The sequence below is a fragment of the Scyliorhinus canicula genome, chromosome 4, assembly GCF_902713615.1.
Source record: "Scyliorhinus canicula chromosome 4, sScyCan1.1, whole genome shotgun sequence".
In the NCBI taxonomy this organism is placed as follows: Eukaryota; Metazoa; Chordata; class Chondrichthyes; order Carcharhiniformes; family Scyliorhinidae; genus Scyliorhinus; species Scyliorhinus canicula.
This window is the reverse complement of record NC_052149.1, coordinates 81,703,415-81,730,477: the sequence shown is the minus strand read 5'-3', so window position 1 is coordinate 81,730,477 and position 27,063 is coordinate 81,703,415. Positions and strand designations below refer to the sequence as shown.

The 27,063-nt window shown below is 44.7% G+C and overlaps 1 protein-coding gene across 1 annotated transcript in view; it reads left to right on the top strand.

Moving 5' to 3' along the window:
• Positions 1 to 24,013, top strand: part of lamc1 (laminin, gamma 1) — a 342,939-nt gene extending 318,926 nt beyond the window's left edge. Inside the window, exons 21-28 of the mRNA XM_038794612.1 lie at positions 3,320 to 3,457; positions 8,786 to 8,930; positions 10,014 to 10,163; positions 11,546 to 11,660; positions 12,889 to 13,088; positions 13,979 to 14,137; positions 14,618 to 14,717; positions 21,317 to 24,013. Of these exons, the coding sequence (XP_038650540.1) occupies positions 3,320 to 3,457; positions 8,786 to 8,930; positions 10,014 to 10,163; positions 11,546 to 11,660; positions 12,889 to 13,088; positions 13,979 to 14,137; positions 14,618 to 14,717; positions 21,317 to 21,573 (1,264 nt within the window). The 3' untranslated portion in view covers positions 21,574 to 24,013. The remainder of the gene's footprint in view (positions 1 to 3,319; positions 3,458 to 8,785; positions 8,931 to 10,013; positions 10,164 to 11,545; positions 11,661 to 12,888; positions 13,089 to 13,978; positions 14,138 to 14,617; positions 14,718 to 21,316) is intronic.
• Positions 24,014 to 27,063: the final 3,050 nt, after the last annotated feature.

The window sequence follows — 27,063 nt, the reverse complement described above, 5'->3', positions numbered from 1 at the left end:
TGAGCCCCCTAAGGGCGATTGTGGAACGGCTGCATTGATTCCTGGACAAGGAACGTATTATGAAGTGGGCTAGGCAGACGAAACGGTGCACCTGGGAAGAGTCCGAGATCTGGGTGTATGAGGTTTGTGGAGCAGTGTTTGCAAAGAGGACGGCGAGTTTTGATAAAGTCAAGGCGGCCCTGTATGCGAAAGACATAAAATTTGGGCTGCTCTACCTGGCCCGTCTCTGGGTGACCTACGAGAACCAGGACCTATACTTTGTCTCGCCGGATGAGGTGGAGGACAATATTGTCCTTTATGAAGGACAATAACATAAGGACTTTAAAACCTAAACTGTGGTGGACCGCATGCATAAATTCTTCCCACCCTGTTTGATTTTTCTTTTATTGTTTTTGTTCTGTTTGAAGGGATAGATAAGATTCTGTAAGTGAGGGGGAGTAGGCCTCTGTGCCGCAGCCATGGGGGATTGTTTATTTACTTTCTGCGTTTGATGTTATTGTGTTGAGAACTTCCGTTAAGAGTGGGGGGCGGGGGGAGGAGATCCGGCAGGTGATAGAATGCTAGGCGCCGGGGGCGAGAGCTGCTAGGCTAGCTGGATAGCTAGTTAACTGGAGCAAAGTGGGGGGAGAGCTGAGGAGAGATGGGGGGAAGTGGGGACTGCTGACGAGTAGGGGACTTTTGGGGGATTGGAGATGGAGAGCAGAGGGCGGTAGCTGTCGAGGGGCGGACCAAGAAAGGTGAGGGAGGCCATCCAGGGGTACATAAAAAAACAATGAAACGGAAGAGACTGCGGCTGGAGTGGAATGGGAGGCATTGAATGCAGTTATCAGAGCAGAATTTATGTAGATTCAAGCCCACTGAGCGGTCGGAGCTGGACAGATTGGAAGGTGAAATCTTACAGGTGGACAGGAGGTATGCGGAGTCTCCGAATGAAGAGCTCCTGAGAGAGTGTCAGAGACTCCAAATGTAATTTAGGCTCCTTTCCATAGGCAAGGTGGAGGGACAGCTGAGGAGGGCAAAAGGGGCAATATATGAATATGGGGAGACAGCTAGCAGGCTGATGGCACATCAGCTGAGGAAGCAGGAGGCGGCGGGAGAAATAGGGAAAATAAAGGATATGAGAGGGAAGGTAGTGATAGACCTGGAGGCGGTTAATGACGTGTTCCATGAATTTTATAGTACATTATATGAGTTGGATTCCCCAGCCGGGGAGGAGGGTATGAGTCAATTCCTAGAAAGGCTGGAGTTCCCGAAGAGCAGATGTGCTTGAGTGCAGTTGGATATGAATCTTTCCCATGCTTCCACTCCTGCAAATAACTGACTAGATTTTGTGCAATGTGATTGATGCGCTGCAGGTTGTCCACAAGGGTTCTGGGGCAGACCCTCCAGAGTGATGAGCCCAATAGAGATAGAAGGATAAGGCTCAGAGAGGCAGGTCATTGGGGGTGTTTGTCAGAGCCCTCAATGCCAAGGCCCCTTTACCTCTACACCACCGTCCAGTACCCCCCGCCACCCCCAACAGACAGCTGCTTCTGTGTGTGGAAGGGTCAGGGACCCACAGTGGCTTCTCCACCTGCAGACTAGATGGACTGCAGTGGGGTATGAGGCATCATCATACCACATTGAATGGCTCTTTTATGCATGGACCAAGCAGAAAATGCTTTGCCATGGAGGCCCATGTCTCTCTAGCATTCAGTGAGATGAATGAGTAGTTGGCAGTTCCCTTTCCCTGTGGTGCGGATTCAGCCATTCATTCGTTTCCATCCTCTGGGTACAACACTCTGTCCTGGCTTCAATTGCATTCAGCAGCACATCAAGGGAAGCATCACTGAATCTGGGGACCGAAGCTCCCTGGGATTGTCAGCATGGGTTTCCTCCAGGTGCTCCGGTTTCCTCCCACAGTCCAAAGATGTGCAGGTTAGGTAGATTGGCCATGCTAAATTGCCCTTGGTGTCCAAAAAGGGTTAAGTGGGGGTTACAGAGTTACGTGGATAGGGTAGAGATGTGGGCTTGAGGAGGGTGTTCTTTGTAAGGGCCAGTGCAGACTCGATGGGCCAAATGGCCTCCTTCTACACTGTAAATTCTATGATTCATTCCTCCTTCCATGATGGGTTTGCAACCAAGAAGTTAATGTTTGCACATAGAACGTACAGTGCAGAAGGAGGCCATTCGGCCCATGAAGTCTGCACCGACCCACCTAAACCCTCACTTCCACCCTATCCCCGTAACCCATTAACCCCTCCTAACCTTTTTTGGCCACTAAGGGCAATTTATCATGGCCAATCCACCTAACCTGCACATCTTTGGACTGTGGGAGTAAACCGGAGCACCCTCCTATCTGGCTGCATCATAACCTGGTATGGCAACTGCTTGGCCCAAGAGCGTAAGAAACTACAGAGCGTCGTGAACACAGTCCAGTCTATCACACAAACCCACCTCCCATCCATTGACTCTGTCTATATCTCCCACTGCCTTGGGAAAGTGGGCAGCATAATCGAAGACCCCTCCCACTTGGCTTATTCATTCTTCCAACTTCTTCCATCGGGCAGGAGATACAAAAGTCTAAGAACACGCACTAACAGGTTCACAAACAGCTTCTTCCCCGTTCTTACCAGACTCCTAAATGACCCACCTGTGGACTGATCTGATCTCTTCCCACATCTTCTCTACTGAGTAGTACTGTATTCCGTTTGCTCACCTGATGCCTGTGTGTATGTATTTATATTGTGTATTTATGTTTGCTCTATGTTTTTTTCATGCATGGAGCAATCTGTCTGGACTGTACGCAGATCAATACTTTTCATTGTACCTCGGTACACGTGACAGTAAATCCAAATCCAATCCAATCAACAAAAGTCACACCTGCATTCAGCCTGAGGACTTTGTGCATGGGAGTGGGCACTAAAACATTGTATTTTTGTTTTGAGACAGTAGTATATTTAAAGTACTGAAAATGCCCCAAGTTTGTGTTAGGTATCGGAGACAGCATGAAATACTCTTTGTGGTGGCATTGCGATAACTGAAGTTGGTACCTGTAATAAGAATCCTGATTGGAGAAGATGGAATTTGTTGAAATAAACTGCATTGTGTAAACAGCCAGATGTAAAAAAATACCATTTTGTGACAAAGGTAATGATTTGTTTTGTGGTTCCAAATAGTGCTTCTAACATTACACATCTTTCAAAAAGTGATTTCCAGCAGCGAACATAAAATGGGAGAATCTGACTCGAGTGCCAATGCAAACATGCAGAATGAACCTTTAGTGAATGTGCAAAGCAAGACAACCTTCACTAATATAGATATCCTTCCATTCCTACAGGCATAAGAATGAAGCAGATGAAATTGAACAGATTGCCAAGAATGCTAATGACACTTCCACCAAAGCTTACGATATGCTGCGCAGAACATTAGCAGATGAAAGTGAAATCACCAACACAATTGACGAGTTGAACAGAAAGTAAGTAGGTGATATTAAATGATTATACACCTGAACTGTGGGTGTGTTATGGTGCATATGGCATCAATGGGTCAAGAACCTATGTCAGTTCATGACTAGAGAAATGAGATAAACATCTGTCAGCACTTGTTGCAAGGGAAGTCACAATGGAGAACAACTTCTGGTAAGAGGGCGAAGACATGAATTATAATCTCAGGCTCTTATCAATTGTGGGGAAACAGGGGACAAGAGGTCTCCCTTTTAAGACCGAGGTGAAGCGAAACTTTACCCGAGTGTTGTTAGCCCGTGGAATTCTCTTCCCAGGAAGCATTGAAGGCTGGCCATTAAATTTATTCAAGGCTAAATTACACAGATTTTGGCGAGACGAGGGAGTCCAGGATTATGCAGTAGACAGGAAAGTGGAGTCCAGACCACAATCCGATCAACCAAAAATGGCAGAGCAGCCACAAAGGCCGGAATGGCTTACTCTTGCTCCTAATTCTGCATGAGCTAAATTATTCCAATGGTTCCCAAGACCAGCCCTGAGAAGCAGTATTTGGTCATAGTGAAATGATGATGAGTCAACATCTGACGACATGAAGTTTGGGTTATGTCAAAGTCATCAACCATTCATGCTGACAGTCTAGCAATACCATAGTGATAAGCCAAAATTCTGCACTCGTATCTCCGGATTAGTTAAACTGGTTCAAGCTTGTCATACAACCATGCCGGCCAATCAGAGGAGCGTTAGGCCATACAAGAGTGCTAGGCAAGCTTTCATTTGACATTGAGATCTCCATAGGTAGCACGGTGGTTAGCACTGTGGCTTCACAGCGCCAGGCTCCCAGGTTCGATTCCCGGCTGCGTCACTGTGCGGTGTCTGCACGTTCTCCCCGTGTCTGCATGGGTTTCCTACCACTGGTCCCGAAAGATGTGCTTGTAAGGTAATTTGGACATTCTGAATTCTCCCTCTGTGTACTCGAACAGGCGCTGGAATGTGGTGACTAGGGGCTTTTCACAGTAACTGCATTGCAATATTAGTCTACTTGTGACAATAAAGATTATTATTATTATGTGAAAGGATGTACAAAGCCTGAGTATAGCTGAATTTGTGAAATATTTAAAAGCGTTGTCATTCAGGGAGAAGATGAATTTGATATGGCATGTGGAAAACCGTGGCATGAAGTGGAAAAAGGGCATCATGAAGGAGTGAGAGCCCTGGGTCACTCTGTATGGAGTTTGCACATTCTCCCCATGTCTGCATGGGTCACACCCCCACAATGCAAAGATGCACAGGCTAGGTGAATTGGCCACACTAAATTGCCCCTCAATTTGAAAAAAATAATTGGTTACGCTAAAAAAAAAAATTTAAAACAAACAAAATGAAGGTGTGGGAGATTCAACCATCAAGTTTGTCCACCATTACAAAACACGAGGTGAACATCTTGGAACAGTTCAACAAGCAGGCATTCTCTCCCGCAAGGTCGAGGATAGAAACTGCTGCCCATCCCAATGTTGAAGAAACTGCCAACATGTCTGAATGGAGAGTCACTCGGGCAAAGAAACTGGGCCAGATGGGAGTTCACCTGCAGTGATGGATGGCTGAGCCAATTCAAGACGAAGCACGCATCGTCTTCCACGCGGTAAGCAGTGAGGATGTGCCGTTTACAGCATCAATGACAGATGATTAGCTCCAAAATGATCTCACCCAGATCTGGAACGAGTATGGACCATGAGAGATGTTTAATGAGGATGAAACTGGACTGTTCTTTGGTGTTTAACGGTTAAGCATGCAATACAGTAGTGGAAAGCAGAGCAAGGAGCATTTCACTACTATGGTCTGCAGCAACATGGATGGCAATACAAAGTTGCAGCTTCTCGTGATAGGAAAGTACAGGAAACCACGTTGCTTGGCAAATGTCAACACAAAGGAGGAGGCTGGCCTGCATTTTCGAGGTATAGATCAAGAAAGCAGACAACATGTATCCGCAGAAGAGGAAATTTGTCATCATTACAGACAACAATCCTGAAGGCGGCACAGTGACTGAGTGGTTAGCACTGCTGCTTCACAGCGCCAGGGAGGCAGGTTCGATTCCAGCCTTGGGTGACTGTGTGGAGTTTGCACATTCTCCACGTGTATGTATTTCCTCCGGGTGCTTCAGTTTCCTCCCACAGTCCAAAGATGTCGATTGGCCATGATAATTTGCTCCTTAGTGTTAGATTACGGGGATAGGGTGGAGTGGGCGGGAGAGTGGATCTGGGTACAGTGCTCTTTTTGGAGGGTCGGTGTAGTGTCGGGCCGAATGGCCTCCTTCTGCGCTGTTGGGATTCTATAATGTGTTTAGCTGTCAAACTGATCTTGCCTTCCAACATCACAGCCAAGCTCCAGTGAATGGATGAGGAGGTGATTAGGGTCCTAAAAACCCACTCCCAATGGCAACTGATCTCTCAGTATTGAGGCCGTTGATTAGAGGAATGAGTGAGTACAATCCAAATGTTGTAGAGACCATGTTCATGATGAAGGAAGTATGGAATGAGGAGGAGCAGAGTGAGACCAACCAGCCCAATGATGAGGAACTTGCCTGCAGGAAGCTCGCATTGAAATTGCAGCAGAGACGGGCTTGGAAACTTTCACTGAGGTGGACGGTGCCATTCGCTGCACAGCAGAACTGGTAGATGATGCAATCATTGTTACAGCACATCCTTTAACTATGACCTTGAAGAATTCGATGAATGCACAGCCACTCGCCTGCCTGCCTCTCTAGCCAATGTGCAGTGGTTATAAAGATGCTCTGATTTTGCGCTACAGTGTGAAAACACTGAATACAAGTTTGATTGCATTGTCGACATAGTGGACTTTATTGTGCACATACCAAGAGAGTACACTTTCTTCCCCCCGGGATGGTATATAGCCCAGCGGGTGGCGCTGATTTGTGCAGAGGTCACTGGCAGGCTAGTTCTTAATAACGCCTTCGTTCGCTTGTTCATATGGTCTCGCTGTGAATTGATGGTATATCAGTGAACCTCCAAACCTTTACAAGATCAAGCATTGTAGGGTGTGAACAAATTGAATAAAGATTTTATCACGCATTTACTTCATTACTGTGTTTTAATTTGGCATTTGAATCTGTTGTTTTTGTCATTGACTCCATTCTTGGTCATATTGAGTTAGATAGAGTCACATTTGTGTGGAAATGGGGCCTCCTCTGCTCTCACAAAACTCCACTTAACATGAATTTGCCGATGGACCCTCTGGAATTCAACACATCAGTATTTTGCTGTGTATTTGGACAGAGAAATTTCATTTGTAAAACAAAAAATTAGGGGACCGTCTTGGGGCTGAGCCTTTATTATGTTGCAAATCTGGGTGTAAATGACAACGGAGCCAGTTTACCAAGGAGCCAATCCTGCCATGAAATCGAAGTTTGCCGGGAACACACTATGCGGGCGCGTGTACATTTGAATCAATTCTGTACCACCTTACAACAGATTGTCAATAAGAGTTTCCTCCTGAACACTGAGAAACCTGCTGTGGATGGAAAGTTGCCAGCTTTTTATTGGAAAACTCTCTGAACAGAGAAAAGCAACAAACTTATAAGATAGTGCTAATTGGCAAACATTGAGAGGCCCCAAAAAGGTTTGGAGCTCCTCAAATAGTCACAATACATAATACTAATGGGACAAACCTTTTTTCTGCATGGGGCTAATATGTTCGAAAATGTATCCAACGAATGATGTTTCCCATGCGGAGGGCATTTACTTTTTTCATGGTCATGCTTCTGTTAGAGGCTACGAAGTGTTTGAGCAATGCACACTGTGTTAATTTTTCTAGGAGGTCTTAATAGGTGTGCCTGTTGAGCACATTCCATGTCATTCTGTTTTCCCCAGTCTACAAAAATCTCTCAGGTGAACTGGGGTGCAATGGCTCAAAGGAGGGGGAGAAACTGCCAGAGCTGGTGTAATGTTTGACCATTTGGTAAATTGCCAAGCACTTTTGGTCACATCAATAGAATAGGCAAAAATTCTATCTTTAGCAACAGAATAACATGTAGCTGGTTGGTATTGGATTTTGAAGGAAATTGTTAATCAGTGATTAGTGCAGATATTGAAGAGTTACTCATCTATTTCAGAAGCAATCTTAACTTTGTGTGATAGGAACCTTTAAAATAAGTGTATTCCAGCAAGGACTATGTATTGGTTGTGTTTCAAAAAAGGTTCTTCAGTAATAATCCTTATTAGTGTCACAAGTAGGCTTACATTAACACTGCAATGAAGTTAAACCGGAGCACCCGGAGGAAACCCACGCAGACACTGGGAGAATGTGCAGACTCTGCACAGACAGTGACCCAAGCGGGAATCAAAGCTGGGACCCTGGCGCTGTGAAGCAACAGTGCTAACCACTGTGCTACAGTGCCGCCCGGAATAGGGGAGTCAAAAAATGTGTACTACATGTTATGGGCCAGGGTTTAGAGAACCCCAAAAACTTCTGAGCCTCTGAAAGAGCCATTGTCCACAACACACTCCCTACTTAAACTAAAATACCACACCTGAAAAGCACCCACAATATGCTCACTCCTCACTGTCTTTAAGTTCACTAAGCCAATCCAATAGATAGACTTTTATCCCGGACGAGCACCCAATTTGTTATGGGCCAGGGTTTAGAGAACCCCAAAGTATATCATGGAGTTCACCTGACCCACAACTTTTCATAGATTGTGGTATGTGGAGCACACGGCCCACTCTACAGGTGTGGTCCAGCAGAAATGGAAAAGTATTTTTAAAGCAAAACAATGTTTATTCTATGAACTCAACTTAACCTTTTTAAAACATACAGTGAATATCTTAGCAACCATTAATTCAAATACAACCCCCAAAGACCACAACACTAAGTAATCCTTTAAGCTTTTTCTTTTAACATCCATGAGACTTAAAACACCCTTTACCAGAAGCACATTAGGTTAAAGTCACTACTGTTGTTAGTTTTAAATCACCAGGATCGATTTACTGTCTTTAGATTACAGAGAAAGATTCATACACCTTCTGGCTGTGACTGCAACTATCCAGCTCTGAAAACGAAACTAAAACACAGCCTGCAGCAAACAGCCTAAAACGAAAGTAAAAAGCTGACGGACAGCCCAGCTCCACCCACTCTCTGACATCACTGCAGTAGTAAATACCCATTTCTTAAAGGTACTCTCACTACAGATATTTATATACACATCCATTTATAAACACTCATTTCTTAAAGGTACTCTCACATGACATACGGTATATCCGAACATTTAGGAGGTATTACTGGTTCTTCCTCGTTACATGTTGTATTTTAACTGATCTGACACTCGCAACTAGGTATGATGCAGCAAAAGATATGTCCAGAGAGCTAGAAAGACAAGCTACCAAAGTACACGGTGAGGCAGAAGAAGCTGGTAACAAAGCCTTGCAGATCTATGCCAATTTGACGAGTTTGCCTATTGTGGACACCATGGCTTTAGAGGTATTTAGATTTCTGCATTATTTGTATTTTCTTTTGTTAAACATTGCCTTTTGTGGGTTGTAGATGTGGGCTGAACAGTGGGCAGGATTCTCCCAGCCCGGGGCCGGGCCAGAGAAACCCCACAACTGGGCCACGTCGCCGGCATGCGATTCTCCGCAGAGTGGAGAATCATCGCCAGCCACGGGCCGCTGATTCTCCGGCCTGAATGGGCCGAGTGGCCGCTCTAAAAAAGCAGAGTCCCGGTGGCCCCGTCCACGCCTGGTCGCAGCTGGCGGGAACTCTGCGCACAGGGTTGGGGGGTCGGCCTGTGGGTGGGTGGGGGCGGGGTTGGAGGGAGGGGGGGGTGGAGAGACTCCGATGGGGCCTGGCCCGCGATTGGTGACCACCGATGGCGGGCCGGCCTCTCGCTCCCCGGGCCTATTTTCTTACGCGCCGGCCCTTGAACACCCGCGACACATTGCGTCAGGGCCGGCACATTGAGGGAGGCCATCACGCATGCACGTGTTGGCCCCACTGCGCATTCGTGGATCCCGCGGTGAACAGTTCATGCTGGGATGGGAGGCTGGAGTGGCATGAACCGCTCTAGCGCTGTGCTGCCCCCCTGTAGGGGCCAGAATTGGTACTCCCAGCGGGGAGCGAGAGGCCGGCCCGCCATCGGTGGTCACCAATCGCGGGCCAGGCCCCATCGGAGTCTCTTTCCCCCCCCCCCCCCCAACCCCGCCCCCACCCACCCACAGGCCGACCCTCCCAGCGGCCCGTTCACGCCGTCGTGAAACGCGATGGCGTGGACACTCTACCGCCGAATGGGAGAATCCCGCCCAGTACTTTTGGAAGGGCTTAGATCTGTCTCCTAAAAAATACATTGATTAAGATCACTCTGTCAGATGCTCGTGGGCGAGAAGTGACAAACAAAGATATGCGTGTTGAAAGTGAAACTGGAGGGTAAATTGCCCCAGGATGTGTGTCAGTAACACCAAGTAGCAGATTATGTTGCACAAGCAATTGTACTTTATGGGGAGAGTGGTGTTGGGGGAAGTAAATGTGTCCTGTGAAAACTGAAATTGATAACATCCTGTCTGTTAGAACGAAGCAGAAAAGATAAAAAAGGATGCAGCAGATTTGGATGGTTTGATCGACAGTAAGGTGAAAGCTTATAATGATATGCGGGATGACCTGAAAGCAAAGGAAACGGAAGTGAAGAGTCTTTTGGAAAAAGGGAGAACCGAACAGCAGGTAAAACCCAAACTCCAGGTTTGTTGCTGTATAAGATTGCAAACTTAACTCGAAGATTGTGTACTTATTTTCTTCCAAACTTTTCCCCATTTATAGAATGTTAATTTCCACCTCCATTGTTCTCACCAATAAATTATATATATTTCTTTCAGTTTTCTTTCACTGCTTTTCCTTTCCAATAGTAAAATGTTGAATAGTAAAGGGTTGGGAGAAGAGGAAAAGAGAGTGAGCAAGAGGAGAAAGAGATGTTGAGATTGACCTCAAGAATAGGGCATGCAATTCTTCAGATGTATAATGATAGATGGACACTGATGAGAATATAACACGTTACGTTTTAATGACTGGCTATTACCAAAGGCCTATATGGAAGGTAGAATGGTGGCAAATTCTTAAATGTTTCCTTGACATGCGTCTCGGAGGTTGTAGAAAGTAAAGGTTGTGTCATTAATTTGTTACTTGAGGAAGTATTGAGTATTAAATTAATCGTAAAACCTCTGAAGATCTACTGAAATAAATAATTGGAGAGATTAGATGTCACCAATGTATTGGGGAAATAATTAACTGGGAATTGAACAAAATTACATGAGAGAGGGTTACGATTGGAACCAGGGGATTAACATTTCCTGGAGCTGCTTTTTTTAAAATATTGATTATATTTTTAATAATTTTGAGGGCATCAACACGTTGGCTATTCAAATTCCAGTTTCTACATTCCAGAAATGTGTGCAAACGTTGGCAGTAAGGAGACTTTGGCTGATTTTCAGATAAAGTAAGCTGTTGAATAAATGGTAAATGCTATTCAGTGTAGACAAGTGCTGTCTTGTGCACAAGGGGTCAGAAAGCGTAAGTCATGTATACGCCATGCATGAGTGCCCACTAAATCAAAAGGGCTGGAAAGGAACTTGGGCTGGTGACTGGGTCCACTAAAGGTTCAAAATCAATGTAAACCAACTATGGGGAAACCAAACAAGTTTCTACTTGGTAAATAAAATGCAAAGCTAAATCCACCTTTGGGTTGTAAACGGGCTTGGTTCATCCACAAATGGGATCTAGTTTTGATCCATACAGCCAATAGATGTTTAGAAAGCGTGCAGAGGAGGACAACAAGTATGCCTAAATTAAGACCTCCCTCTACTACTTTGAATATGCTTAAAATAAGTTGTTCATTTTGGAGAAACTTGCACTTAAGGTGTAAATACTGAAGTGTTGGAAACTAAATAAATATTGGGTATGCAAAATTTGAATAAGATAACCAAATGGATAATAATAGTGGAACCAAAGGTTTATAGCTTTAAAATAAAATGGCAAGTTGCTCAATTATTTAGTCTGGAATCCATATTTGACCGCGGAGATACTCATTCTGACTATTTTCTATCTGAAAGACTGCTGACCAGTTGCTAGCCCGTGCAGATGCTGCTAAAGCCTTGGCTGAAGATGCTGCCAAGAAAGGAAATGCTACACTGCAGGAGGCTCAGGATATTCTCAAAAACTTACAAGGTCGGTAAACTGATATTCTGAGTATAATGAAGTATGATACACCCAACAAAAAGGCCCTTGACTAGAAATTGATTAAGCCAAGATGCAGACACCTCTTCTGTTTAACTGATTGTGTTAATATGAGGCTGTTAAATTCCAACAAGTGCTGTCTTCAGAAGATGCTGGAAAGAGAATAGGGAATATTTGTACAATGAACAATTGGTATTTGAAACTCTAGTTTCTTTCGGGCTCCAGTTACTTCAAAGTTACACAACGTTCTAGGTCAATGTGACTGAGTTTCTAAAACTGGTGTATGTTGTTACCTCTTGGATCATTCCCAGGTTTATTTTGGTTGCTTTCTGTTCTAATGTATCTCAATGGGAAATTTGGAATAAAAGTTCCATAACTTTAATAGCTGAAAATAAAAGGACTTGCAACACTGAGGGCATGGTGCTTTATTGAAGGTGCCGTCTTTCAGGTGAAATAGTAAGCCAGTTTATTGTCTGTCTATTCAGGTAGGCATAAATTGATCGCATGTCATAATTTGAAGAGGAGTAGGGAATTATCCTCCCTTGCCCAACATTTATCCATCACCCCACATCACCAGAAATGATTAACTGATCATTCATATATATGGTGTGGGAATCTTTCTGCGTGTCTGCAAATAAAACTGACTGAAATTTTAAAATATCTAATTGACAGTGAAGTACTATGGTACATCCCAAAAACATGAAAGGTGCTTCATATTTTCTATTAATTTCACATATTGGTTAGATGTCTTCCTTTAAGGCTTACCACGTAACGGGACAGTTTTGTTGTCACTTGTGCAACTAGAGGAAAATGTTACAGATGTAGTAACCAAATACATACGCCATAACGATAATATTTTGTACCAGACTTTCCTGGTCAGATTGGTATACATCTCTGATATTTTGGATCCACCTGTAGTAACCTTAGCAAATGTTCATTTATCTTCCCTTCCTTTGTCTCTCCTTCTTAACACGCCCCCCCCCCCCCCCCCCCACCCCTGCTCCTGACTTCCCCCACACCCTTTTCCCCAAAGAATTTTTAAATGAAATGGACTTGCACTTCTATTTAAAATTACTCTGGAGAGTAGAGCGGAGAATGCAACTAATCTTATCAGTGATTAAGAGGGAGCATATAAACAGATAACTATTACCCAAGGGAACAGCAGCTGTTTTGAATCCTATCCAAGTGTTAGTAGCCAAAATGATTTTGTTTTGTGCAGATTTTGACAAGAGAGTGAATGACAACAAGACCGCAGCCGAAGAAGCTTTGAAAAAAATACCAGTCATCAGGAAGACCATTGATGATGCCAATGCAAAGACGAAACAGGCTGAGGATGCATTGGGGAGTGCAAGAATGGATGCTTCTGAAGCCAAAAAAAAAGCTGAGAATGCAGAGCAAATTGCAAAAGCCTTACAGGAGGTAACAAGGTGTTAATTTTGTGCAGACGGTTGTGATTGAGAATTATATTAAACCTGTTGATCTTTCTTGTAGTCTGCTTTCAGTAGCTATAATTCTTACATAGAGCAGCCAGGTGTGTGATACCAGCAGAAAGTTTTGGTCCAGTACCTTTTGTCACCTTCGGATGTTTGCAAAATCACTGTATTTAAATTGCTTCAGTATGTATTCAAACATGAGTTCTACAAGATCAACTCAGAATGATGCGCGTCTGCAGATACTTCAACTGGATTAGCCTTTAGGGTACTTGAAATTTTTAAAACTAATTTCTGTACAGTTTTATGTTACATATTTCTAGTACCTCAATGTCTTATGAGGACCTTAATGAAGTTGCATGTTCAAATTAACTAAAAATGATATTTTTAATATACTGGGTAGTTTCACTCATTGCACCGATCTTATTACCATTTAGAATGACAATTGATCATATATGTATAGGAATTAGATGTTTTCTCATATTCATAATAAGGTGGAAATCTCTGACTGCAGTGTGTACTATTAATCTTTATAAGCGGAAATATCCAATGAATCAGATCTGTATGTTTTAGATGGTTTCAGCATTAGAATTTAAGCAATTAAAAGAAAAGGCAACATAGCTGGTTAAACTGAATTAATTCTGTGCACACTGCTGTTTATCAAGTTTTATGGTGAATTAAGGGGTTCTGGACAAATGTGTTTCCTGAAACAAATGGTGTGAATATTCCAATTCATCAAGTTGAGGTTTTTTCAATATTTATTGAAAGAAACACTACAAGTCCAGGCATGACCAGACCATTTCACTTGTGCCATAGCCCTTTAATTAAACAAAGCCTCTGAGTGTTGGTTAAATCCTTGGCCAATATTTTTCTTTGTAGAATGCGGCTAACACCAAGCAGAATGCTGATGGCACCTTTACTGATGCCATGGCCTTGGAGACCGAAGTAAATGACATGATGAAACGACTGAAGGAAGCAGAGGATGAACTTGCAGAGAAAAAGGGCGAAGCAGACCAAGACATGATGATGGCAGATATGGTGAGGGTCTTCAAGTTTCTGAATTAACTCTTAAAATGCAGTAGTACATAACCTACATCATAAATAACTGTTGCTATGATTTTTGACGAGTTATTTGATTACATCGGACCAGAAATACATGAGATGTATTTTTCAAACTCTTAAGCCTGTTGTCACTGGGCGGCACAGTAGCACAGTGGTCAGCACTGTTACTTCACAGCGCCAGGGATCCAGGTTCGATTCCCGACTTGAGTCACTGTCTGTGTGGAGTTTGCAAGTTCTCCCCGTGTCTGCGTGGGTTTTCTCCGGGTGCTCCAGTTTCCTCCCACAGGTCCCTAAAGGCGTGCTTGTTAGTTGAATTAGACATTCAGAATTCTCCCTCTGTACCTGAACAGGTACTGGAATATGGCGACATGGGGCTTTTCACAGTAACTTTGTTGCAGTGTTAATGTAAGCCTACTTGTGACACTAATAAAGATTATTATTACAATGTTCCACCAGGCTTCGCAAGCTGCAAAAGAGGCTGATGAGCAGGCAAGAAAGGCCAAAAAAGCTGTGCAGGGTGTGCTGAATACCATCAATAAGCTGTTGACAGAACTGGGTAGGTATTACTGAACTTGTGTTGATAAAATGAAGAACAAAAGTGCATTATGTGGACAAATTTTAATTTCTGGTAAAGGCTGGCCCTTTGGGTGATTTCCAGTTTATTTCACTCATTTGTTATATGGGAAAATTTCCCAATCTATAGCTCCTGTATATTTGTAATTTTTTTTTCTAAAGATGCTTCTATAGGTGACAGCAAGTATGAGCAAAATGGTTACAGGCGCAACAAAAGTTTTGCTTTTGGACTGCGCTGTCTCCAGTGACATTAACAGCGAGCAGTTTACTGGCAGAGACTGCCAGAAACCCATGAGCCTCGGCAGTCCCCATGAGCCTCGGCAGTGAACAACTTCCTGCCAACAGGCCAGGAAAGTAATTTCATCAGCACCAATCCCATCTGACTTCTCCATCTATGCGAAGGTTGCAGCATTGAACAAAAAAAGTTGATTGTGAGTTTAAAACAACTAAACACGTGTAATTGATCACAAGTTTATCAGGCTGCTATAGGCAGGTGATGCAAGTAGAGTGGTTTCTTTTTGAAAAAATATTTATTTTCAAGGCTTTTTCACAAAAATACACAGTATATCAGAAGATCGGCACGTCAAACCATTAAACAAACACAACCCTCCAGCCCCCCTGACCCCAAACCCTTGCCACGTCCCGCCTTGCCTATTTTAGCTCCCTTACCCCCTCTTTTTTCCCCCCACTGACCCCTTAGTCCCACTTGAAGATATAAATGAACGGTTTCCACCTCGGGGTGAACCCATCTACCGACCCCCACAGAGCGAACTTGATCTTTTTCAGCCACAAGAATTCTGCCAGGTCTCACACCGCACCACTGCCTTTGGTGGCTCCCGAGTTCCGCCGGCACAACAATATGCATCCGCAGCTGTCAGGGAGTCAAAGCCTTTCTTCCACCCCTCTTCTCTCCTCTCTGTCTCTGTCTCTCTCTCTCTCTTCTCCCCCTCCCCCAGGACTCCTGAGTTTTCCGACACACCAAAGTATCGCCATCCTACTCACCGCCATCCCCATATCCAGAACCTCAGACATAACATTTGAGAAACCCTGTTACAATCCCCTCAGTCTTGGACAGGCCCAGAACATGTGGATATGATTTGCGGGCCACCCAGCACCATAATCCCTCCCAATGCTGGCCAAAGAGTCTGAGATATATAACAAGTTATCTACCTACAGTGAAACCCTATGTTTGCCGCCCCCCAAAACCTCTGCCTGAGCCCAAACCACCCCAGCATCTCGAACAGATATGCCCACTCCACCCGGTCAGAAACCTTCTCCACATCCATCACCACCACTACCTCAACCGAGGACATCAAGTAACTTTCGTACGTTCGCTGACAGTTGCCTTCCTTTCACAAAACCCGTCTGATCCTCCCGTGGCACACAGTCGCCAATCCGTGATGCAAGTACCTTCGCCAAAAGCAGAGCATCAACATTCACTAACGATATCGGGTGGTAAGACGTACTCTGCCCAGGTCCTTATACTTTTTTAGAATCAGGGAGATGGAAGCCTGCGATGTAGGGGGGAGTTTCCCCCCCCCCCCCCCCCCCCCCCCCCCCGCCCAACTCCCTCACTTCATTATACATCCTCACCAGCAGTGGCCCCAGCTCCGCCCCAAACCTTTTATAAACTATTTATAAAACTACTGGGAACCTGTCCGGCCCTGCCTGCATTGCCCCTATGCTGTCCATCACCTCCCTCTGCCCAATCAGGGTCTCCAGGCCCTGAACCCACCCGTCCGCCACCTTGGGGACACTCCAACCCATCCAGAAACTGCCCTATCCTCTCTTCTCCCACTGGGGCCTTGACTCATAGAGCCTCCTGTAAAAGGCCTCAAATACCCCATTCACCCCTCCAGGTCCATCACGACCTTACTCCTCTCGTCCCCTGCTGCTGCCTGATTCCTCAACTGTTGGGCCAGCATCCTACTCGCCTTCTCCCTATTCTCATACACTGCCCCTCTGGCCCTCCGCAACGACCCCACCGCCTTCCTCATAGACACTAACCTGAACTCCCTATCTAGAGCCAGTATCTCCTTCAGCAAACCCGCCTGCGGCACCATCGAGTTCGTCCAGTCCACCCTCTCATCGACTAGCTTTGCCCTCTACTACCACTCCACCCTCTGCCTGTATGCCTGAATCGAAATAAACTCCCCTCTAACGACAGCCTTGACTGCCTCCCACAACGTAACGACTGTGATCTCCCTCCTATCATTCACCTCCACATAACCCTATGGCAGCCCTCACCCACCAACAGTCCCTCATCTAATCTCCACTGAGGCCATTGAGCCTTACCCTGAACCACCCACAAATCCACCCAATGCAGCGTGTGGTCAGAGATCACGATTTCTGAATACCCCGAGTCGGCCACCCCCACCAGCAGGTCCTTGTCCATTTCGTAAAAGTGAATCTGGGAATACTCCCTGTGCTCATGGGAGAACTATGAAAAGTCCATCGTCCTTGGCCCCCCCAAACCTCCACGGATCTGCCCTCCCATGCGCTCCATGAACCCTCTCGGCTCCCTAGCCACGGCCAACGCCATCGACGATTTCGGACTCGATCAGTCCAGACTCGTGTACAGGATCGTATTAAAGTCTCCCCCCCCTCCTCCCCCTTAACCGGTGTGGGTCCAAATCCAGAATCCTCCCGAACACCCTCCTCGTTAAATCCACATCATCCCAGTTCAGGACGTAAACATTTACCAGAGCCACCGGCATACCTTCCAGTTTCCCACTGACCCCACATATCTACACCCAAATCTACACTCGGGCACAATGTTCCCCATCTGAAACGCCACCCTCTTATTGATCAACACCGCCACTTCCTTCATCTTCATATCCAACCCCGAATGGAACACCTGCCCCACCCAGCCCTTCCTCAGCCTCGTCTGATCCCACAACTTCTTATGTGTGTCTCCTGTAAAAACACCATGTCTGCCTTCAAGCTCCTCAGATATGTGAACATATGCCCCTCCCCATCCCCTGCCGATCAGCCATACATACCCCTTCTTGAGCCAGCCCCAGCCTGTATCACGCACCCCTCCTGGTCCACCCTCCAATGTCCACCACCATCTCTCCCTTCCAACTGCGCCACATCAACCGCACCCATGTCAGCAACCCTCTCCCTCCATCCCCAAATAAAGAACTAACCCCATCCCCCTCCCACAACTCCTTTCTGTTGTTAACTAGCCTGCCCAGCTAGCATAGAGGTCCAAGGCCTGTGACCTCCCACACCCCCACCCCACCTCAACCACCAACAAACAAAGAAGATCAAAAGGCACACTCACTATCGCCGCTCCTCCGTCAAAACCCACCCCATAGATTCTACCATAAACGCAAAGCTCCTCTCCAATGTTCAATGTCCTCGCACTGCTCCCAGTCCATGGTCCCTCATAAAGGCCATGGTCTCCTCTGGCGAGTCAAACTGGCACACCTGTTTCTGATGTGTCACCCACAAGCGGGCAGGGTACAAAACCCCAAATTTCACCCCCTTCTTAAAGACGGCAACATTTTTCCGGTTGAACCCGGCTCACCCTTTCGCCCACTCTATACCCAGGTTTTGGTAGACCCGCAGCTCACTCCTTTCCCAGGTGCACCTCCAGGTCTGCCTCGCCCATTTCAAAATTTGTTCTTTGTCCAAGAAATGATGCAGCTGCACCATCGCCCTCGGCGGCTCACCTACCTGCAGCCTCCTCCTCGGGGCTCTGTGTGCCCGATCCACCTCAAGGGACAGGTCAAAGGCTCCCTACCCCATCAACTGCTCCCGCATGCTCTCCACGTACTTGCCGACCTCCACTCCCTCGTTGCCCTCGGGCATCCCGACGATCCTCAAACTCTGTCTCCTGCAGCGATTCGCCGGGTCCTCCAATTTCTCTCTCAGCCTCTTCTGGCTGTCCAAGACCATCCCCATCTCTGTCTCCAAAAAGGCCATCCGCTCCTCATGCTCCCTCACCGCCTCCTTCACATTCTGAATCGCCTGTCCCTGAGTCTCCAATCTCTGCCCAACTCTCTCAAGCACCGCTCTGAGCGGCTTCACCACCTTAGCCAGGTCTTCTGAAGCTTCCACCATCTGTGTTGAAATTTTTCATTCATAAACTCCATCAGCTGCTCAGTTGACCACTGGGTGGGTAGCGCTGCCCCTTTGTCCTCCGCCATCTGAACCTGTGGCGCACCTCAAAAATGTTCCAGCTGCAGCTGCGCTCTCCTTGTGGCATTTGCCATCCTCTGATCCAGAAGCCAGCCTCACCAGAAGAGTATTACCATCTCTGGCCACTTGCGCATCTTTTGCCCTCAAAGAGCCCCCATAGGGTGGGGAAGGGCCAACAAAGTCCACCTTGAGCAGGAGCCACCAAATGTGCGACCACTCACTGAGGGGGCTGAAGGGTGGGTCAGTAAATTTGCTGATGACACCAAGATTGGTGGAGTAGTGGATGAGGTGGAGGGCTGTTGTAGGCTGCAAAGAAACATTGTTAGGTGATACATTTTGGTAGAAAAAATTTGAATGCGGATTACAGGGTCAACGGCAGGGTTCTGAGGAATGTGGAGGAACAGAAAGATTTTGGGGTCATGTCCACAGATCTCTGAAGGTTGCCACTCAAGTGGATAGAGCCATGAAGAAGACTTAGTGTGTTAACGTTTATTAACAGGGGGCTTGAGTTTAAGAGGGGTTATGCTGTAACTATACATGACCCTGGTGAGACCACATTTGGAGTATTGTGTGCAGTTTTGGTCGCCTCATTATAGGAAGGATGTGGAAGCATTGGAAAAGGTGCAAAGGGGATTTATCAGGATGCTGCCTGGTTTGCAGGATAGGTCTTATGAGGAAAGGTTGAGGGAGCTAGGGCTTTTCTCTTTGGAGCGGAGGAGGATGAGAGGCGACTTAATAGAGGTTTATAAGATGACAAGGGGGATAGATAGAGTGGACGTTCAGAAACTATTTCCTCGGGTGGATGTAGCTGTTACAAGGGGGCATAACTATAAGATTCAGGGTGGGAGATATAGGAGGAGTATCCGAAGTAGGTTCTTTACTCAGAGAGTGGTTAGGGTGTGGAATTGACTGCCTGCTGTCATAGTGGAGTCGGACACTTTAGGAACTTTCAAGCGGTTATTGGATAGGCACATGGAGCACACCAGAATGACATGGAGTGGGATAGCTTGATCTTGGTTTCGGACAACATCGAGGGCCGAAGGGCCTGTTCTGTGCTGTAGTGTTCTATGTACCGGAAGTCCTCCCAAGTAGGGTGGCTTCTATGGGAGACTAGCTACAAATAGTCCCTGAAGAAATGTTTCAGGTAATAGTAAATGCAATATTCGAGGTTTATATCTATTTGTGCAATGGTGGCAGCATGGCAAGTTATATTTTCCAGATGGTAGTCTCTAATACCCTGTTAAAACAATATGAATTTCATAAAACACTTAGGATAATTTGCCAACATACCTGAAAATCCATTTTTAATTTAAAAATAAGGTCAGTACCCCTTTAAGATAATCTTACAATGCTTGATGTGAAACTTTTGTATGCTTTAAAACAAACCTCCTGATAACATCGGACATTGGTGTTTTTGAGTTTCATTATCTCGATTAAGGCTTTGGACCTGATGATGAATGTTACCAGATAGCAGGGACGTCTTGAAACATTGGTTTACAAAACTAAATATGTGTAGAGGTAGGATAACCGTGCATCTAGTGTTGAAAAGTGTGTGTACATCACATTGTAAAAACTTGTACTGCAGCAGATGTTGTATCTGCTTCATCACAAACTAATCCAACAGCTAACAAGAAATATCTTGAGGGAGAAACTTGGTTTTTTTTTAAACCTGAAATGTTCCTTTTAATTGAAACAAATCAGCAGTATTGAGAAACCAGTTTAATATTGTAACAGGTTTAACTTCCTACCCACCCACCAACTCTTTCCACTCTTTCTGGCGTGCATGACAACCCTGCTGGTGTGTGAGCCATCCCCTGTCTCTGTCCAAGGTCTGTGTTAATAAGTCTATGGTACTGATGTTAACCGTGCAATTGGATTTCATTTGGACTTGATCTGGGTCCCCAGTCCCATGGTAACCAGGTCACATTGGGTTATCACCAGGCAGAACTAACAGGAGGTCACATGCCCCACTTCACCATGAATTAAAAGAAACAATTAAAAACATAACCATTTTATAAAACCTCACACTGTTTATTTTCCTTTAATTCACAATGTAGTGATAAATTACTTACTTGAATTTGAACACATTCCGTGCCTACAGAAGTGGGTGAAGTATTATTTATATACTTGGCCCAGGCTAATGTCCAAAGTATGATTCTATATTGTATTTAATGTCCTTTATTCCATGGGCCGGTGCAGACTCGGTGGGCCGAATGGCCTCTACACTGTAAATTCTGTGATTTTGCTTTGCATTGTAAGATAGAATTGTGCCTATTTATTTACCAGCCAATAATACCTTCAACCATGACATTTGGAATTAGCATTTCTTCCACAGTGTGACGTGAACTATGATGTTTGAATTTGAAGTTTGTATATTTATCTGCTGTTTCCTGGTCACACTGGAATATTGATCACTTTGACCGCTTCTTTTTACAGTTCAGCTCGATAATGTAGATGTTAATCGACTAAAAGAAATTGAGGAAACTCTCAAAAATGCCAAGAATCAGATGAAGGATAGTGATTTAGAACGGAAGTTGGCAGATTTAGAAAAGGCTGAAAAAGAGCAGGCTAATGCGATAATTACCTATGAACAAGACATTCGAGATATCCTGGAAGACATCAAAAACCTAGAAGACATCAAACAAACATTACCTCCTGGCTGTTACAATACCCAGTTTCTGGAGACCCCATAGTCACCTTATTGGTCACCATACCCTACCCAAAATCTAAAGTGACACTGTACAGAAATTGCCTTATTACCAAATTTTTTTCAATGTCTGACACACAATATTAAGTATTCCAAGGCTCATAAATGAAACTCCTCAGGCATCAAATGCAGCTGCTTGGATGAAGCGCAAGATTGTGGACATTGGGGTGGGTGCGAGTGACATACCTACATGGCAAGCTACTAGGATCCTGGATGAACCAAGTCTATACCGGAGAGACAATCTGAGAAAGCCACACTCCAAGCACCTGATTTTAAGTCACTCCACACCATTAGACTTGTGAGACCTTTCTGCATGATGGGCAGATACAGACTCTTTCTGCAATGAGAAAGCAGAAGGTCTGCCTTAAGTATGATGGTGGTTAAAACAAAAACAAAAAATGGCTATTAATGTAGGTTTGCCTCTCCTCCTGCTGCTGGAGGCATTGGTTCTTTATTGCATTCACATCTTGAGTATTAACATGGCTTTATATTCTAGGGTACTGTACTATTTTTCCCTTTTAAATGACCAGACTAGTTGTGAAGGATTATGAATCGATAACATATTAACATTTAACTTTTTACCACATCACTTCCTAACCACATTAAACCACATTGCTTGTAGAGTAGCAATAAGCCACTTTGTGAACAATGTTTGCAGTATTCACCAGGTTAACTTACCATGAAGGCTGGTCTTCTCATTAGAAAATGGAATTAATTATGCAATACTTATTTCCCCCGCTCCCTCCTTCCTTTACTTTCAGCTACTTTGTGAATAAGTGAAAGACCCATAACAGTGTCTTACACAGTGCATTTTAAGTGGACTACACTATATTTCCGTTCCCAAGACTGCTGCTTCATCTATGTCAAAGTCAAAAGCAGAACTTATTTTTTACAGCGACACTCTATGCAACTTTGTACATTGCGTAGCAAAAGAAAATAAAATTACCTGATACACTGGTGCTATTAATTATTTCAAATGTTATATTTTTGTGTGAATGTTTTTTTTATCATGGAATAGTATGAGGAAATGTTGAGTCTCTTTTTGTGTAAATATACTCCATAAATGTTTCAGGATTGGCTCTGTGAGTTACCTTCCCACCCTCAAGATCCTGTCATCAATAGTAACCATATTTTAGACCTGCTTCTGATTGCCTTGCATATTTCTGTGGTATTCTGCTTGCTTGTATACACAGCTTAGTTTTTATTTTCTGTTTAGGGCTCCTGCTCTTTAAATTCAGTTGGTGTTCAATCACTTCAAGATTGTTACTGATCTGGAAATGTTGTTTACAACATTCAAATTGGGTTATTTTGAATGCTTCCCTTCAACCACTCCCACCCGCCCGTTCCAACTTTCCTATCCAAGCATGTTAAGACACAGTGTTAAGCTATTGTTTTTAAAGCAAGGGTATTCCCTGCATTTTGCCCAGATGAAAATTCATAAATTAAGTCTGTTATACAAACCTGAGAGAACAGCGGTTTGGCGGTCAGAGCTGTTATTTTTCCAACACGTGCTATGGTGGAGTAAAGGCTGTACCCTTTGTCCTTTATCCTGACTGCAATACCAGCCAGATTGACTTGCCTCTGCAAGCTGGCTATGTAAAATTTCACCAGTGTTTGCCTGTTTCATTTTTGTTTATAACACTTTTAAACCAACTTAATGTGTGTAATTACTATCACTGCTGAACATTATTATTGCTAATTACTTAATCATTTATAATTGCACATTTAGTGCCTGAAACTATCACTGAATTTGTTTTACTATGAAGAGTGCAGGCTTTATCTAATAAGCACTGGGCAGGACTAGGGTTACATGCTCTTTCCCAAATATCGTGTCTGAAGCAAGGAGCTACATCTCTACTTTGAAGTTTTACTATTAACAGCCTCTCCTGACACTGTACTTCACAGATACAGCAGGTTTTTTTTTCTTTTTGCAACAGTAATACATTCTTATTATTTATCGTGTAAGGAAGTCAATTAATCAAATGTATGAGGTTAACGTCCTACCAGTAGAAAAGACATGCACAGAATGATCAACGTTATAGTGTGGAAAAAAATACAACAAACTCCAGGCATATTCCGCCATGAGAACTAGATCCATACTGTCTTGTCCTTTGCCTTTTGTGTTTTAGCCTTTTGCCATAAAATGTCATCATACTGTTGGGAAAGACGTGCAACACTTATACAATTTTATGTATAAAACAGTATTTCTTATTTATAAGACGCAATATTTGTAATCTTTATCCAGGTCTCCTTTTGTGTGTTGCACATTCTTTTTATAATGGTGTGACTTGAGAACACTTCTTTCCTTAAGACCTATTTTGACCCCACACAGTGGCCAAAATGCCTAGCAAATTATTGTTTAATATCATTTTGCCTGTAAATCAAATTGTACCATTTAAATAAATAAAAACGTGGTATTACAGGAATCCTGTTTACATGGATTGTGTTGTGTTTTCCATAAATGCTTCTTCATCCTACATTTTAGCATTTTGTTGAGTAACTGTGCAAAAGGTTAATCAATAATTAAGATTTTGATTTTGATTTTCACCTCCACTCACCTGAAGATGCTAACCTGTTCTTTTCAGTAAGGACAAGTGTAATTTTGGATTGCTGATAGATTGATAAATAGAGATGTATCCAAGTTCAAAGTAGAGGCATAGTGGACTTAGAGCGTGTACTGCTGCCAGATCTGTTGGGTTTTCCCAGCATTTTCTGTTCTTCTTTCAGGTTTACAGCACCGCAGTGGTTTGCTTTGGCATGTCTCGTGGGAAGCAATATTTAAAGTTTTCATTTATTAAAAGAAGTATGGGCCAGAATTCTCTGGCCATTGGGATTCCATATTCCTGTCAACACCACACCCCAGCCCACGGGTTTCCCGGTGGCTGGAGTGGCTTCAATGGGAAATCCCTTGACAAGCGGAGGAAGTAGAGAATCCCGCCACCCAAGAAACATGCGGCTGGGGAACAGGAGAATCCAGCCCATGATTTTTCTTCCCTTCTCTCTTTCAAATCTTTCCCTCCCTTTTCCTGAATTCACTGTTTTACACGAGTAGAGCTTTACAGCCATTCACCAATGCCCTTCTGTTGTATAAATTCTCATAGTCGAAGCACACGAACCTGTCCTCATCTGATGTTTCTATTTTCCAATGGAAGTTTTGGACAATGATCAAGACTTGAGAACCCTGACCATTTTCCCCATCCTTTCCCAGGGGAGCTTGGCTCAAATATAATATCCATACTGGAAATTAAATCTTGGATTTTCCTGGTCTATAGAATTCATTATCGCAGCAAGTTCCATTATCTATTGAGCCATTTTGATGCTTTCAATATTTTACTTCCAGTAGTTGATTTCCAGTGACATCCACACGGATCAGAAACTAGTGTGACTCTAGGGACTAGACTGTGCTCAAATTGTAGCCGGGTGGTGGAAAACATTGAAATAGCACAGAGTAAAGAGGGTATGTGGCAGGAAAAAATAGAATGTGTTTAGAGGCGAAGGAGAGAAGGGTTAGAAACTGGAGTTAAGGCAGTAAGTTAGGGTTAACACAGGTGGAGGGGAGCAGGTTAGATGCAAGAGAAAGATGGAGCTTGATTAGAGTTTGGGTGTTGCCTTGGTAGAAGTAAAGCATGGTAAGTGGCCAGAGGAGAGTTAGAGTCTGGAAAGTGGGTGGTGGGCAGTACGTTAGAATTGATGGTCTGCAGCTCATCAGGTAACGGGAGATGCATGCAGAGCGGGAAGTTATAGCACCAGGACAAATAAATCTTTTTGCCTTAAGATGTAAATTGACATGCCTTTGAGAGAGCCTCTTAATTGGGCATCTCCCATAAAATTATCCTGGGAGGTGTGATGAATGTAGGAATTTCAGATATATTCTATTATATATAGTTGATGAAGGAAGGGTTAAAAACCTGGGCTAGTGTGTGACTACTGCAGTCATGTTTTTAAAAATATCATGGTTTGAAAGGCAGCAGGCATTTTGGAGACGGGTGCAATTAAAACATCGTAAAGTTGGGCTAATGGAATTTTGATTATATAAAGAGAAACTCCATGGGGAGTACATCGTAAGAGACATTGGACGGGATTCTCCGCTCCTGAGCTAAAGTGCTGACGCCAACGGAGGATCCGTGGAGTTCCACGTCGGAAAAATCAGTGCCACACCCAAACTGATTTTGCTACTGGTGAGGGGCTAGCACATGTGGCGCGTGGAACATCCACAGAACACACGCAAAATGGTGGGGGATTTGCCAGGCCCATGATGGACACACGCAGGGCTGACGATCTGGAACCGTGCGTAGACTGTACACCCCACACACCCAACGATCACGTCCGGTAAGATGGCCCTTGTTTTGCTGGACTGCGTCCCCATCCATCCCAACCCCACAGCCCACCTGGCAACCCCCCACGACGACGACTCCTACCCCTCCCCCCCCCCCCCCCCCAAAAAGCCCTGACAGAAGCCCCCCTGGCTATTCTCCGCCCAATTGCGTTTCCGGATTTTGGTGTCGGCCAACAGAGAATCCCGCCGTATGTTCTTAACCACTTCAGGACATGCCCTTTCACCAAAACTGTAATATTCTCAATCAATGCTAACACCCTCCTCCTTCCTTCACTCCCTTATCCTACCTGAACATCTTGCATTCTGGGGTATTCAGTAGCCCTTTTCTGAATCAAGTTTCCATTATCGTTCATACGTCCTGGGAAGGATTTTCCGTCCCACCGCATCCGTTTTCTGGTACTACGTGTGGCTCCACCGGCAGCGGGATCCTCTGTCCCACCAGCTGGCTGATGGGGTTTACCATTGTGGGCACCCCCACGCCATCGGAAAATCCGTGGCTGTGAGTGCGTTGCCGGCAAAACGGAAGGTCCCGCTGATGGAGAATCCAGCCCCCTGTTTTCATGTGGGTATTTGCACTGGAGGCCTTGTTACAAAGTGAGTACCATCCCTATCTCTGAGCAAGAAGCCCCAGGTTGAAGTCTCCCTCCAGGAACTGCTAGGTAAAAGAAATGCATTCAAACAGCTCAAACATGGCCAGACAGGTTGAGTATCAATCTGCAGATCCTTCCAACATACACAAATGGCAGGCAGTAAAAGCGGGAGGGATTCGTGGTCAGCCATGTGATGGAAAGAAAATTGGAGCCTCTCCCATCACTATGCAAAGCTCCAGGCTACAGAGTGCACGTAAAAGTGCATGTTGCCACAGAAACCTGGGCTCCGACTGGCTGCATGGCTGGTGTTGATCTGATTGGTGCCAACAATACAGGGTTCAATTCCCATTCTGGCTGGGGGCGGGGTGATTTTGGCCTCTTTGCCCTATCTGTGGTAGGGATTGCGACATTTTGGGTCAGACCTGCAGAGCACTCAACAAGATGATTGTGCCTGCAGCTCAGCAACCTTATTTGCCGCATGCATGCACTGTAAACCTAATTTATATCTTATTGCGTTTCTTCTTGGGCAGACCCCATCTAATACATGCTC